Source organism: Centroberyx gerrardi, chromosome 23 (genome assembly GCF_048128805.1).
Source record: "Centroberyx gerrardi isolate f3 chromosome 23, fCenGer3.hap1.cur.20231027, whole genome shotgun sequence".
NCBI classification, from domain to species: Eukaryota; Metazoa; Chordata; class Actinopteri; order Beryciformes; family Berycidae; genus Centroberyx; species Centroberyx gerrardi.
Window position 1 is genome coordinate 19,488,979 of NC_136019.1, and position 13,512 is coordinate 19,502,490.

General features: G+C 41.8%; 1 protein-coding gene across 1 annotated transcript in view; it reads left to right on the plus strand.

The window, feature by feature from the left end:
• Window positions 1–13,512, plus strand: part of sorcs2 (sortilin-related VPS10 domain containing receptor 2) — a 261,561-nt gene that overhangs the window by 237,444 nt on the left and 10,605 nt on the right. Inside the window, exons 12-18 of the mRNA XM_078281836.1 lie at window positions 1,533–1,609; window positions 1,976–2,067; window positions 5,435–5,542; window positions 10,460–10,580; window positions 10,755–10,888; window positions 12,431–12,559; window positions 12,803–12,974. Coding sequence (XP_078137962.1) covers window positions 1,533–1,609; window positions 1,976–2,067; window positions 5,435–5,542; window positions 10,460–10,580; window positions 10,755–10,888; window positions 12,431–12,559; window positions 12,803–12,974 — 833 coding nt within the window. The remainder of the gene's footprint in view (window positions 1–1,532; window positions 1,610–1,975; window positions 2,068–5,434; window positions 5,543–10,459; window positions 10,581–10,754; window positions 10,889–12,430; window positions 12,560–12,802; window positions 12,975–13,512) is intronic.

The following is a 13,512-nucleotide window of genomic DNA, read 5'->3' on the forward strand; positions in this document are numbered from 1 at the left end:
CAATTTGACATTCACACGCACTTGCGGGGAATCCGATCAAGATGTTGTATTAGAATCAATTCAGGTTAAGGTCTTCCCATAGGCAACCAGTGCAGTATTGATCAGTTCTACAATAAATATGTAATCAAACAAACTGCATCATATCCATCATATCAGAGGTGGCATTGACATTGACTGGCTGAATTTTTAAGAAAAGGCCAATATCAGCACCATATATCTGTCTAACTCTATTGACAATAGTCTATTTCTACAGTTGAAAACGCAATGGTGCTGTGTGCTGCTATACTTGTCTTAAATTCAACATTCAATTTTTCCTTGACAGTTAGTTTGACACAATGGATGTAGGGGTAATAATTAACTGGGTTAAGACTGAATGCACCACACAATCGCACACACTCCACCAGCAGTATGCCTACTTTACTCTGTAGCTTGGAGCACTATACAAACCCCCTTGCAGTTTGTGTATATGTATGTGAGTGAATATTTGTTTGTGTATATGTACTGTATGATCGCCTTTTCCACCTGGCATCCACATGCATCCTGGGTGATCGGATTACAATCGGATACAACACATACATGTCATACATGCATGTCAATGCCATGTGTAAATCCAGCTAAATCATATCTAAACACAATCCGGATCCGAGACACATGTTAATGCCAGGTGGGGAGTGGCAGTGGCAGTGTGGTTTGTGTATTGTATGTGTATGCCCATATGTGACTTTGTGTGTGTGTCTTTGCCTGCATACCTGAGTGCAAGCCTTACAACAGCACTCCATTATATGCAAACAGTCAAAGTGCCCAAGCTAAAAAGTACCACTCCTCAAGAGACAAACCTCCATTTACCCTGGAAAGGGCTTTGACACAAGTTATCCTTTCTGTCGGTGTATTGGTGGAGAGAAAAAAAAAAAACTCTAGCACTGTAACACACAGAGGAGTTCACTCAACCACTAGCAATTTTATTTATTGAATACGTTGCCGTGTTTGTTTGTGCGCCCCGGCATTCCCGGCAGAGAGCTAAAACAGGGGTCCCTAAAAAGTGAAAAGGGTAAGTGAGCTGCCTGCAAGTGTATATGAGATAGAGAAAGTAAGCCATCCGGGCTATACCTCGCATCTCTCTCTGTCTCCTGCTTCCCGCTGTTAAAAATGAGAGGAAAATTACCATCCTTCATCCGAAATGATTTTCCGTGGCGTGGCGGGGCTTTTATCAGACGACGCAAACCCCCTCCTTCTCCGTCTTTTTTAAGCAAATTGTAAAAATTTGTAGGGTTTTCTCGTTTTTTTCTTCCCTTTTGGCCAATCGTTCAAAGGGAAAGCATAAGGAATAAAAAGCCTACAGGGGAATCCTGAGCTGCTGTGACATCTCTCTCTGTTTAGTTATTCACTATCCACTCTATTCACATTCTCTCTCTCTCTCCGTTTCTCTCTGTCTTTCCTTAATCTATTGTTGATGCAAACCCTACATGAGCCTCCCTGCCTGATGAAATTTTCAATTCTTTTCTCTCTTCTCTCGCTCTCTGTGTTACTTTCAGGTAACCTTGGCTCCCAGCTAGTGGAGTATAAGGAGGAGATGTACATCACTTCAGATTGTGGAAAGACCTGGAGACAGGTACATCGCGTCCTTCCTCACTTCTTTTTTTTCCCCTCCGCACTCCCTTCCCTCTCGAAACTTCCCCTCTTAACCTTCTCTCCACTTTTTCACTCCTCTCATAAAAGTTACAGAATCTGAGGAGCAAGATATAAAATCCAATTTTATGTCCATCCAATTTTCCTCCAACACCAGCACACCAAACTATGATTTGTTCCGTTTTAAACGTTGCAGTACCAGAGGACCTTCAAATGATTTGCTTTGCGTGATGTGGGCCGATAGTTTTGCAGTTGATCCTATATGAACTTAAATAATTTCTTGCATCAATAATTCCATTTGAAGCACTGTCCCCCCCCCCTTCCTGTATGTTACTTCTTCTCTTGGTAGGTTTTTGAGGAGGAACATCACATCCTTTACCTGGACCATGGTGGGGTCATCGTTGCCATCAAGGACACCTCTATACCCCTCAAGATACTCAAGTAAGTTCTGTGATGTCCTATGATGGTCCAAATGCTGTTTCAGAGGCTTTTCCACCCTGACAGGAATACAATTCTGGAGAGGAACAATTGTAAATTTTTGGAATTTCTCAGCATGAAAATGGTCAAAATTAAAGCTAGCTAATATCAGCACAAAATATCCATCAGCAACTTAAAGTACTGGTATCTTTATCAGCCTCCAAAACCCCATATCAGTTGAGCCATACGCATTTACATTCATACAGTACAGTGAAAGATATCAATTAGTCCCACAGTCCGTCACTGTATCCTTCAAAATCATTTAAGATTAACCCTTCCAACCCCTTCAATCCCCACTGGTCACACAGACAGTGTAATCTCAATTTCAAGCTCAGCAAGATCTTATCTCCGCGACCTTAATAAATAAGGACTAAATAATGAGAAACGATAGATAAGGAAGCACTCAGAAAAAGGCTTATCGCAGAACCAAATCAAATGACCTTTTCGCTGGGCCCCCATCTCCCTCTCGGTGGAAGACCTCAGAGTGCTGTCCTTTACATTTTTCCCCTCCTTCGTACCCCAGCTAAATGAATTACTCCCTTGGCCCTGGCTAAGCTGTCATCTTCATCGCAAAGAGCCGCAGAATGTTGCGAAAAGCATGAGAAAGTGTTCTGACATTTGAAAGACAACTTCTTAAAAGGGAAATAAGTACGATATTTACTGGCGCATTGCACAGAAGTGTTTTGCCAGGTACTTCGATTTCTAGCTTCCAAAACCCGCTATGTAGCCTGTACTCTGTTTTGGAACAATAACTCAAGAGTTTGAAATTCGGAATTTGGAGTTTCAAGACACTCCCATTCCCAACAATTGCATTTTCAGCTGCTTAATGATGGAGGATGGTGCTACGAGCGACATTTCAGCTAAGAATTCTAAAAAAGCCTTGTTCTCATGCCAAAAAAGCAGTCGACAAAGCAATATTATTATTCCAGTATGTAGCATGATGATATATTACCTCTTCACTAGATGTTTCTGTTGGATCTCTGCTCTAATTAGCTAGCTTACTCCTATTGTGCTATTTCTCTATTGAGAAAATGCGACCACCGTAGGCCACCGTAGATCAATAGGATCCAAAGACTTTTGTAGGAGGAGACAAGTTCTGTTGTTGTTTCAATTCTTACTGCTCACCAGTAGAGGTCGTAGATTATTTAGTGCCCTGATCTGACCTCCCAGAAAGGAGCAGAAAGAGAGGATAGAGAAATAAAGCGATACAGAGTGAGATGGAGGACATGGAAAGCTGGAGAGAGAGAGAGGAGCAAAGGAGAGAATTGGCACTTGTCCCTGTTGAGAACCCTCGATGACCTAAAACGCTCCTTCACCAAAAGGAGAGTCCTCTGCACTCAGACACTGACAACGGTCCAAAAAAAACCCAATCCACGTCCTGAAGACAAGACTTCTTCTCCTTTAGTCCGAAGTGCCCTTGTCTCAGAAATAATTACCGTTCGCCATGTACCCCTGCTGGGGTACGATATCTGCAAGTATGAGCGTCAGAGCGGTGCCATTTTCATGGCCACTTGAAAAGCAAAGCATCAGGATGGGGAAAGTGACAACTCAGCATGTACGCACACACACTCAAATAATTTCTGATAATTCCCCCGGCGACTCTCATCTGCTCGCTCAAACTCAAATAATGGAGGGGTTTTTTTCACTCACACTCACTCTCTTCGCATCCATATCAGTTAATTATGAAAAAACTAGCAGGCTGAGAAATGAGATGCCACTATGACATATTGGCTGGAGAGGATGGTGTTATGTACATTTGTGATTTATGATCAGCTCCACGTAAGATAAGCCTTGTTTTAGGTTTCTTCATGCTATTTGAAGGATAGAGTCAATACATTCGGGTGTATGGCATGCCGCGTAATGATGAAGAAATGTTTGTGCCGCTAATCTGTTTGATTACAGGGTTATCACTCCATCCATTTCTAATGATTCCTTGGGTAATAGTGGGGGGAATTGAGAGATAACTGGATGGGTGACTAAGGACAAAAAAACACAGTCAAAGGCTGTAGTCGCCCGGTACAACTATACCTTTCTACAACCAATGCCTTCTGGAGCATATGGGGAGTTCAGTGCCTAGGTCAAGGACACGAGGGAGGGGAGAGTATTCCTCATTCACTTTTTGATAGGGGGTTCGAATGGGCGACCTTCCGCTTACAAGCCACCCCAGACTTACAAAGACTTATCATAGCAAGAGAAGTGTCAACAGTCTGTAGTAACTATGCGTGTCTATGCTGTGTACTCCTTCCTTGTGGCTGTGCATGTTTCCCCACCGATTATCACGCTGTAGTCCTTGTTAGCACATCATTAGCATAGCCTGCAGAGTGAGCTCCACACTGCTCACTTCCACATTGATCCCTCTCCATCACACAGTCGCATTTGCATAGCGCTGCTGCTGCCACTGTTGACTCCGGCAGCCGTGCTCGCAGTGACATGGTTCACTTTGCGTGGCTTAGCCTCTCGTTTTGAGTTTGTGCTGAAGTAAACTGAAGCCTGGGCTGCGGATAACGCATCTGAGGAACTACTTAGGTCAGGGGTTCCAGGGCCACCAAAGGGTCCTTGAGGGTGGTCCAGGGATTCCCCAACAAAATGAGGATATGTTTCATTTCATTGTTTTTCCATTCGCTAGAAGTTAATGTAGAAAAAGTGTTCCGATCAGAGCTTTCACTCTCCCCACCTACAGTAGAGACGGACAACTAAACTCTCAGATGGAGGTCCTTGGCACAAAACCTTTACCAACGGGGGGTCTGTGGTTTTAAGCCTATCTATCTGGGGTTCCTACACAGTTTGGGAACCCCTGACTTAGGTGACTTATACTTATGTGTGATCCAGCTGCTGTTCTGACGTGTTCCGAAAACTAAACACTGTTGGACAGAAAAGATTTCATTTGGCATCCAGCAGTTTGAAAGCAGTTCATTTAAATAATAATTTCCAAGAGGGCTGTTTCTGTCTGTTCTCTGAGACAGTTTAATTGGTTGCATGTGATTTCATAGACAGTGAGTAACTTTTCCTGGTAGCTCAGTGGGCTAGGGTGCATACCATAAATTGAGTAAAGCCATTGCTTTTTAGTCTGGTTCAGTGTTTTCTTTTCACGTTAACCCTTCCATCTCCCATCTTTTATTTCATTCTCCAGTGTGTTTTATCTAATAGAGACGAAACAACACGAAAGGACGTTTCCTTGAATTCCTTGGGCGTCAAGTTTCATTTGCAATATAGCCGTTACTGGCATCGATGAGGCTGTATTCGAAATCAAGATGGCTCCTTCAGGAGAGAGTTTCATTGACTTCTACAGTTTGAGTATTGGTGATTGTGGATGTTACTTGTTTCTCCACAGATTTAGTATCGATGAAGGACAGACATGGACCGTCCATAACTTCACCAGCACCTCTGTGTTTGTCGATGGACTCCTGAGCGAGCCAGGAGACGAGACTCTGGTCATGACGTGAGTAGAATCAGAATTTCAACTTGAGAAGTGAAGACGAAACATGAATTTATCTCTGAGTCTCATCAAAAAAGAAAGACTATATCAAACTGTATTAAGGTAACAGTCAAGGACTTTCAGAAAACTCCTTCCAGCTCATCACAGCTCATCATTAGCTGGGTTTCCATCAAGTATTTTTATGCAAATTATGATGTGTCGAGTTAGAAAAGCTCAATGGAAGCAGAAATATCATATAGACGTTTTTGCGTGTGCTTGAGGCAGTACATTTTTTGTCATAAAGAAGTTATGTGATAAATAGCAATGGAAATGCATTTATATATAATGTATATAATGATGTAGTGACAATTGTCTATAAAATATCTGTGCGTGATGAACTTCCAGAAATGTTGTATGCACTGTTTTGGTTGTGTGGCCATTAGTGGGTGCATTGGAATACTGCCAAGTGTATTTCTGTGTTTTCCTCTTCGGACAGCATGAAATATGGGACACGAAAGAACAATAACAACTTTCTCAATTATTGATAGATGTGAGTACTTAGTGGTTGATTTGTTTACTGACATACATCATCTACATCAGGAAGACTGCTTATTCCCTTCAACCCAGCTGACGGAAATGCACCTAATTCACATTTTAGTTTTTTGCTGGCATTTGACAAGTTTGCTTAAGGTAATAATCTGTGACATTTTCATATAAATATATGTCCATTTTGCTACTCTAATTCACTGTATCCAGTTCATGAAAACTTTTACACTTTCTGTTCTAAACACCTAGTGTCTGGTAGCTCTTTCCCGGGAAAAATCCTCTGCCGCAGAGGAAGTGATGCGTTATACGGTTCCAGTTTGTTCGGAATAAATAGAGGAACTGGGTAGTTAGCATGAGCAGTGATAGCCACCATGGCTGAACAGATAAAGAAAAGAGAAACTCAAACTGCATCAACAGAAAATCCAAGGAGAAAGACGTCACAGTACTTTACACACTATTTGATTGACAGGTGATCTCTGGGAAGAGCAGTGCAGAAACACCACAGCAATGAGTGCTGAGCACCGAAGATGGAGACAAATTGAATGAAAATTGAATCTTTAGGATTACCACTATAAAATGTGCCAAGCTATGGAAACATAGCTCCTTTGTGTGTCAATAGGGATAAATACTTCGCCATCATCATACTGAGGGGGAGACTGAACCCACCTGTGACACCTCCTATGTCCGCCAGCCTCTTGTCTCTAATGGGTTGGCTTAGAGGGAACTCGAGTTTTTCTCCCATCGCACCAATTCCCTCTCGATTAGTTGGAGTGGGGAGCCCAATTTTGCGGCGTTAACGGCAGCCGGTCTCACCCCCTGATTTTCTGCAAAGCCTGCCTCTTTCTCCACCTCCCCAGGGTTTGATTGTCATTACAGCAGAGGTTGATGGGAGAAGAGGCCTCTTTGTGCCCTCTGCCCTCACTACTTTCTCCCTTTTCTCATCTCTATTTCTATTTCTTCTTCCTCTGTATTTGTGCACATTCTGTTTCTGTCTTTCACTGTCTGTCTTTCTCTCTCTGCTGGACTCTTGCTCAGTCTCCACTGGGCTTAGACCAATATATGGTGTGTGTGGTCCGCCTCTGATATGATGGATATGATGCGGTTTGATTGATTACATATTGATGGTAGAATTGATCAATACTACACTGGCTGTCTATGGGAAGACCTTAACCTGTGATTCTCATGCGCCATTTTGATCAGATCCCAGACAAATATGCATGAATATGTTTATTATTATTATAATTGTTATTAGTATTATCTTTATTCTGGGTTTCAATGGAGAGTTTTAGTGTTCCATGATGGTCTAAATGCTGTTTCAGAGGTTTTTCCGTCCTGACAAGAATACAATTCTGGGAGAAGCAATTGGAATATTTTGGGAATTTTTTGGTCTGAAAATGGTCAGATTTATAAATGTCGGCACAGATTATCTACTATTGGCATCTTTGATCCAAAAATATTGGTATCAGCCCTCAAATACCTATATCAGTCAAGTCTCTCTCTCTTTCTCTCTCTCTCTCTCTCTCTCTCTCTCTCTCTCTCTGCCCAATCTCTCTGCATCAGTAAGTTAGCTGGAGTGAGACTCGTCACATCATCTCAGAGTTCAGGCCTCGGCTTAGAGATAAGGCCGGCTTCCAGCTGTAAGCCGCTGAGAAGGGCAAAGAGATGGCGACACACACACACACACACACAGATACACACATAAACAGACCATCGCACACAAGGAGGACCGACGTGAACACTCGGGCTCACTCATCATTATCTGCCACGTGTCAGACACACACCTTCTGGGTTGACACACACTCACACACACACACACACACACCCAGCTGCCCATCTGGCTCCAGCGAGATAGGGGCGCCGGCCAAGGTAGGAGTGTTGAGGGCAGCTCATGTCTGACAGATTAGCCAGGGTCTATTTCCTTGCCATGGAGTTTCGATTTTTGACGGCGCAGTCTGCCATCCCATAATGAAGTCTTTGAGCAGTGACTTAGCACCAAGGACAGGTGGGGGAGCAGAGCGGCCACCACTCATACTAATGACAGCTGGTCAAATATCAGGGACTGGACAGACTCTCAATGGGCTTACTCCATATGCTTTGGTATAAGACCGTCACATCGGTTTATTCTGCTGTTGCTGACAGGCCATTTTCACTCCCTTGTTTCGCTGCAACATGCACTCGCACTCCAAACACACACATACAAACACACACATACAAACACACACACACATTTTCTGGGTCTTAGACAGGGGCATCGATTCCCTGAACCCTAAGCTACGGCAAAGTCCCTCCCTGCATCTAATCTCATTTGCCCCAAAAAATTCCAAACTTGCTTGTATCAGCTACATTTCTGGCGACAAAGTGACTGATGGCTGACACAATATTATTATTTGGTCTATGTGATGAATTATTAAACGTAGGTCACCAATGTAGCACCTTAGAGGGAACTTTGGTCCTGAATGCTGCCCTGATTTGACTTTTTCCTTGATTCCTTGATCCTTTCTCCCCATTATAATGATAAAACCTACCAAGAGCAAGTTTCCCAGTGGTAATAAGTGTTGATTGGAGTGTCGTGTGTACGCTAATAGAGCTGTTATGGCTCTGGGGCGGCTGTGCAAAACTAGCAACAGTGTTAAATGAACTGTGATGAGTGTGGATTCATATAAACATGGTGATTTTTGCACTTTGCGTTAAATTAACACAAACTTTGCTGTGTACATTATCAAATTTAGACTTAGGCTAAGGTGTGGCAAGTGCTACACATGGCATACCCAATGGAAACCCGTGGAGGGATTTGAGAAGCGAGATTGGGAAGGAGAAAGAGAGAAATAAAAGGAAAGTTGTCTGAGGTAAAGAGAGAGAGAGAGAGACAGACTGGAGAATAGCAGACAAGACCAGATGAGTGAGAAAAACAGAAAGGTACAGGGAAGCGGGTGGAGGCGGAATAGCAGCATATGCGCGTCCGCAGCCGAGGCATCCATCACTTCCCTTTAACGACAGCGCTGAAGACGAACATTAGTCACGCTCGCCTTGGAACTCTGGCGAGGTGAACGCCGGCCGCTGCCGACACGACAACATATGCCGGAGCCACCGACTTGTGTCACGTCAGTCTGCTTCGAAAAAAAAAGAGGAAAAAAAAGAAAAAGCTCCTGTCTGACTGACACAGATGGTCATAGTAAAAGACATTCTTAAATGTAGAAATGGTGCTTCTTACCTGTTGTGCGCAATAAAACATCACCATCTAGTGGAAATGAGTGGAAACTGCAGCTCGGTTGCAGGTTGAATTTTGTGACTGAAATTCTGTGACTGAAATTCTACTGAGGTTAAAGTTAACGTCTGATCCCCTGTCAGAGTTATTATTATAACCAGAGCTTGATATAATAAACTCAGAATGAGGGGGTTGAATACTTTGGTTTGTGGCATGATATTAAATTGACTGATGTTTGCCTGACTGTTGTATTGTAAGAAAAGTGTATTGATGCTTCTGATGGGATTATAATCTGTTTGTGATGCGTCTCAATGCACTTCAAGTCTTAATAACATCTGTGTGTTTGATATACAGAGTCTAGGCCCGGCATTTATGAATGCACAGTGATGTAACTGTTCTTGTGAGCACTTGTGTACAGATCTGGCTCGGATGTCAGAGGAGGTGTTATATGTCAGAATGGATGAATGGATGAATGATGAATGGATGAGTCGGATTGGATTCAATCTGAAAATTCAAGATTCAGATTAGGATGCCACTGATCCAAGGGGAAGGGTGGACTTCAAGTCATGAAGGGCTTTATATAGGACCAAGAATTTGTGATGTAACTAGTGAGGATGTGGGGAAAAGACATCTTGAATATAAAATTAATGTTTATATCTTATTACATGAAAAAAACCTTCAAAACAAAGTCTACTCTATACACACTGCAGGACCAGCTCACATAAATTATGAACATTTATGAATGAACATTAGTTTTGAATTATCTCTGCCATCCAATGAGACTTTGAATTTGTCTTTAAGTTGTTACACATTGTATACTTGTGCAGATAAGTGAATAAAAGTACAAACTGCAATATACTTTTTCATCTAGTTCACTCATGTCTGTCTGGCCTAACAACATGTAACATTAGGATAGAGGTCTATTTAAAGACTGCAAATCTGGATTCTGTAATTTGATTTTGTGGCATCTGGATCAGAATATTATCTGATAATATTTCGGAAAAACTGATTCAAAATCACCAGATTGCAAAAATAGGGGGTTAGAAAATTTGTGTCATCCTGTTCCAGATTAAAAACGTTGAAGATCAACAGTAACATTGTGAAAAAAATTGATATTAAAAATTGTCTGTATGTGTGTGCGTGCGTGCGCGTGCGTGCGTGTGTGTGTGTGTGTGTGTGTGTGTATGCAGTGTGTTTGGCCACATTAGCTACAGGTCTGACTGGGAGCTGGTCAAGGTAGACTTCAGACAGTCCTTCCCCCGTCAGTGTACCGAGTCCGACTACGACTCCTGGAAACTCACAGACTTGCAGGTAACACACACACACACACACACACAAATACACATTTATGCATATGCTCCACACACCCTCAAGCAAACGCGTTCCCACAGTCGCGGACACACTCGTACACTCTTACGTCCCGTGGCAAGTAGCATCCCAAATATATTTGACACCGGATACTCACTCCTTGTTGGTCGGTCTCAGGGGGAGAAGTGCATTATGGGCCAGGAGCGGAGTTTCAGGAAGAGGAAGGACATGGCGTTCTGTATCAAAGGGAAGAGCTACACCTCCGCCATCACCGCCAAGCCCTGCCAGTGCAGCGAGACAGACTTCAACTGGTGAGCTGCACCACAAACACAATGAGCACACAGGATTAGACAACTCTTTACAGTCAATAGATTAGATTAGATTAGATTAGATTAGGTTAGATTAGATTAGATTAGGTTAGATTAGGTTAGATTTAGGTTAGATTAGATTAGGTTAGATTAGGTTAGGTTAGGTTAGGTTAGATTCGGTTAGATTAGATTAGGTTAGATTAGGTTAGGTTAGATTAGATTAGATTAGATTAGGTTAGATTCGGTTAGATTAGATTAGGTTAGGTTGGATTAGATTAGGTTAGGTGTGGTGAGGTTAGGTTAGGTTAGATTCGGTTAGATTAGATTAGGTTAGATTAGATTAGGTTAGATTAGGTTAGATTATGTTATATTAGATTAGGTTAGATTAGATTAGGTTAGGTTAGGTTAGGTGTAGTTAGGTTAGTTTAGGTTAGATTAGATTAGGTTAGATTAGGTTAGATTATGTTATATTAGATTAGGTTAGATTAGATTAGGTTAGGTTAGGTTAGGTGTAGTTAGGTTAGTTTAGGTTAGATTAGATTAGGTTAGATTAGATTAGATTAGGTCAAATTAGGTTAGGTTAGGTTAGATTAGGGTTAGGTTAGGTTAGATTAGGTTAGAGCAGTGATTCTCAACCTTTTTCACATCACAGACCCCTAATTTAGTACGCATTAGGGCCACGGACCCCCATTTGATGAGATTTTGTCTCTCGGACGCAAATCTGAAAATATTTTTATTGTTATATATATAGATATTATTTTGTCCAGGATTCATTCTTCTACATTCTCTAATTGTGTTAACTTCTTGTATATGAAATAATGGTGAAGTTTAACAATTTATCAATTTGCTGGGGACCCCCTGGAACCCCCTCAAGGACCCCTGGTGGTCCCCGGACCCCACGTTGAGAACCACTGGGTTAGAGTATATTAGGTTAGATTAGATTAGGTTACATTACATTACATTAGATGAAACCTTATTGATCCCATGGGGAAATTGGCTCATTGTAGCAGTAAATATTAGGATACAGCAAAGAAAATATAGGATATAAACAATAACAGAGGTGGGGAGTATTAAACATAACGCAACCAACAATTTCAACACTAGAACACATTATAGAGTAACTAAACCCCTCCCAAATTTGTGGTGATGTCACCACCTGTTCTACTCTATAGAAGGTGACATCACCTGGCACCAAAGATCAGCCAATACCAGATTGCCCGTGCAGTACCCTACTTTTCACCATTAGATGTCAGACTTCACCACAGATTTGGGTTTGGGGTTCAGTTACTCTTTAAGAAAAAAATTAAGAATGAAAAGTTGTAAAATATATGAATTAAAACATGTATACAAAATATACAAAACATGTATAAAGGAGTATGAATGAAAAATGTGCACAATATGAAAATGTATGCAATATGAAAGAAAATGAAAACTATTCACATGATGCAATATATTCAGTTTATACATGTAGATACTGTAACAGTTATGCAGAACATGAGAATTACATGTTTGTGTGTGTGTGTGTGTGTGTGTGTGTGTGTATAGCGACTACGGTTTTGAGCGTTCCCAGACTCTGAAGACGGAGGGTGATCGTTGCTTCGCCGACTTCTGGCACGATCCAGACTCGCCGCCCGACGACTGCCATCTAGGACACGCCTACGAGTCTAGTACTGGGTGAGACAAACACACACACACACACACACTTACCAAGGTATCCAAGGGTGCTCTAAAAGTCTAAAAAAAGTCAACATTTTGGTCGTTAGTTTTGTCGAATAGTTTTGTATTCAAATGTCTTAAATTAAGTTAAGTTTCAAATTTGACTTTTGGAAACCTGAAGATACCCTCATACACACACACACACACACACACACACACACCCATACTCTGACACCGGTACGGTCCTCTGCTGTGTTCCAGGTACAGGAAGGTGGTGTCTAACGTGTGTGAAGGGGGGTTAAACAAGCAGCAGAGTGCCAAACAGCACACCTGCCCTCTGCTGCCCCCTAGAGGCCTGCAGGTGGGCATCAAGGGGCAGATGCTGGCCGTGGAGCCCGGCGATGACATCACATTCATCGTCCACCAGGAGCAGGTAGGGTCTGCGTTACATGAAAGATTTAGCAGGTATGTAGAAACGCTGTGGTCTTGTGTGTGTGTGTGTGTGTGTGTGTGTGTGTGTGTGTGTGTGTGTGTGTGTGTGTGTGCGCCTACATGAATGTACTGTAAAAGAGACGTGTGATGTTGTACACTGTCAGATGGAACAATATTGTATCTTTCAGTTAAACTAAGATGCCCCTCATTTGGGAAATAATGGCAGATACTCTTCTTAGATGAGATGACATCTTTTTTGTATTTTCTATTTTTCTTGTTTGATATTTTTCTTTTTATTTATTGTCATATTTATTGTTTTTTTTCCTGTTCTTTTTGTTACTATGTGTTCATTTTGGGGGTTGGGGGTGGGAGTAATTGAACAAAAAAAAAATGGGAAAAATGTGAACATCTTGCTTTGTGTATTTGTAATTGTTCTTTGATTTACACATTTTTATAAAATGAACTTCCTTACTTAAAAAATCACTCTAAATGGTGTAAAAGTCAACATTGTGAAAGTGGATTACTAGTGTAAATTAAAG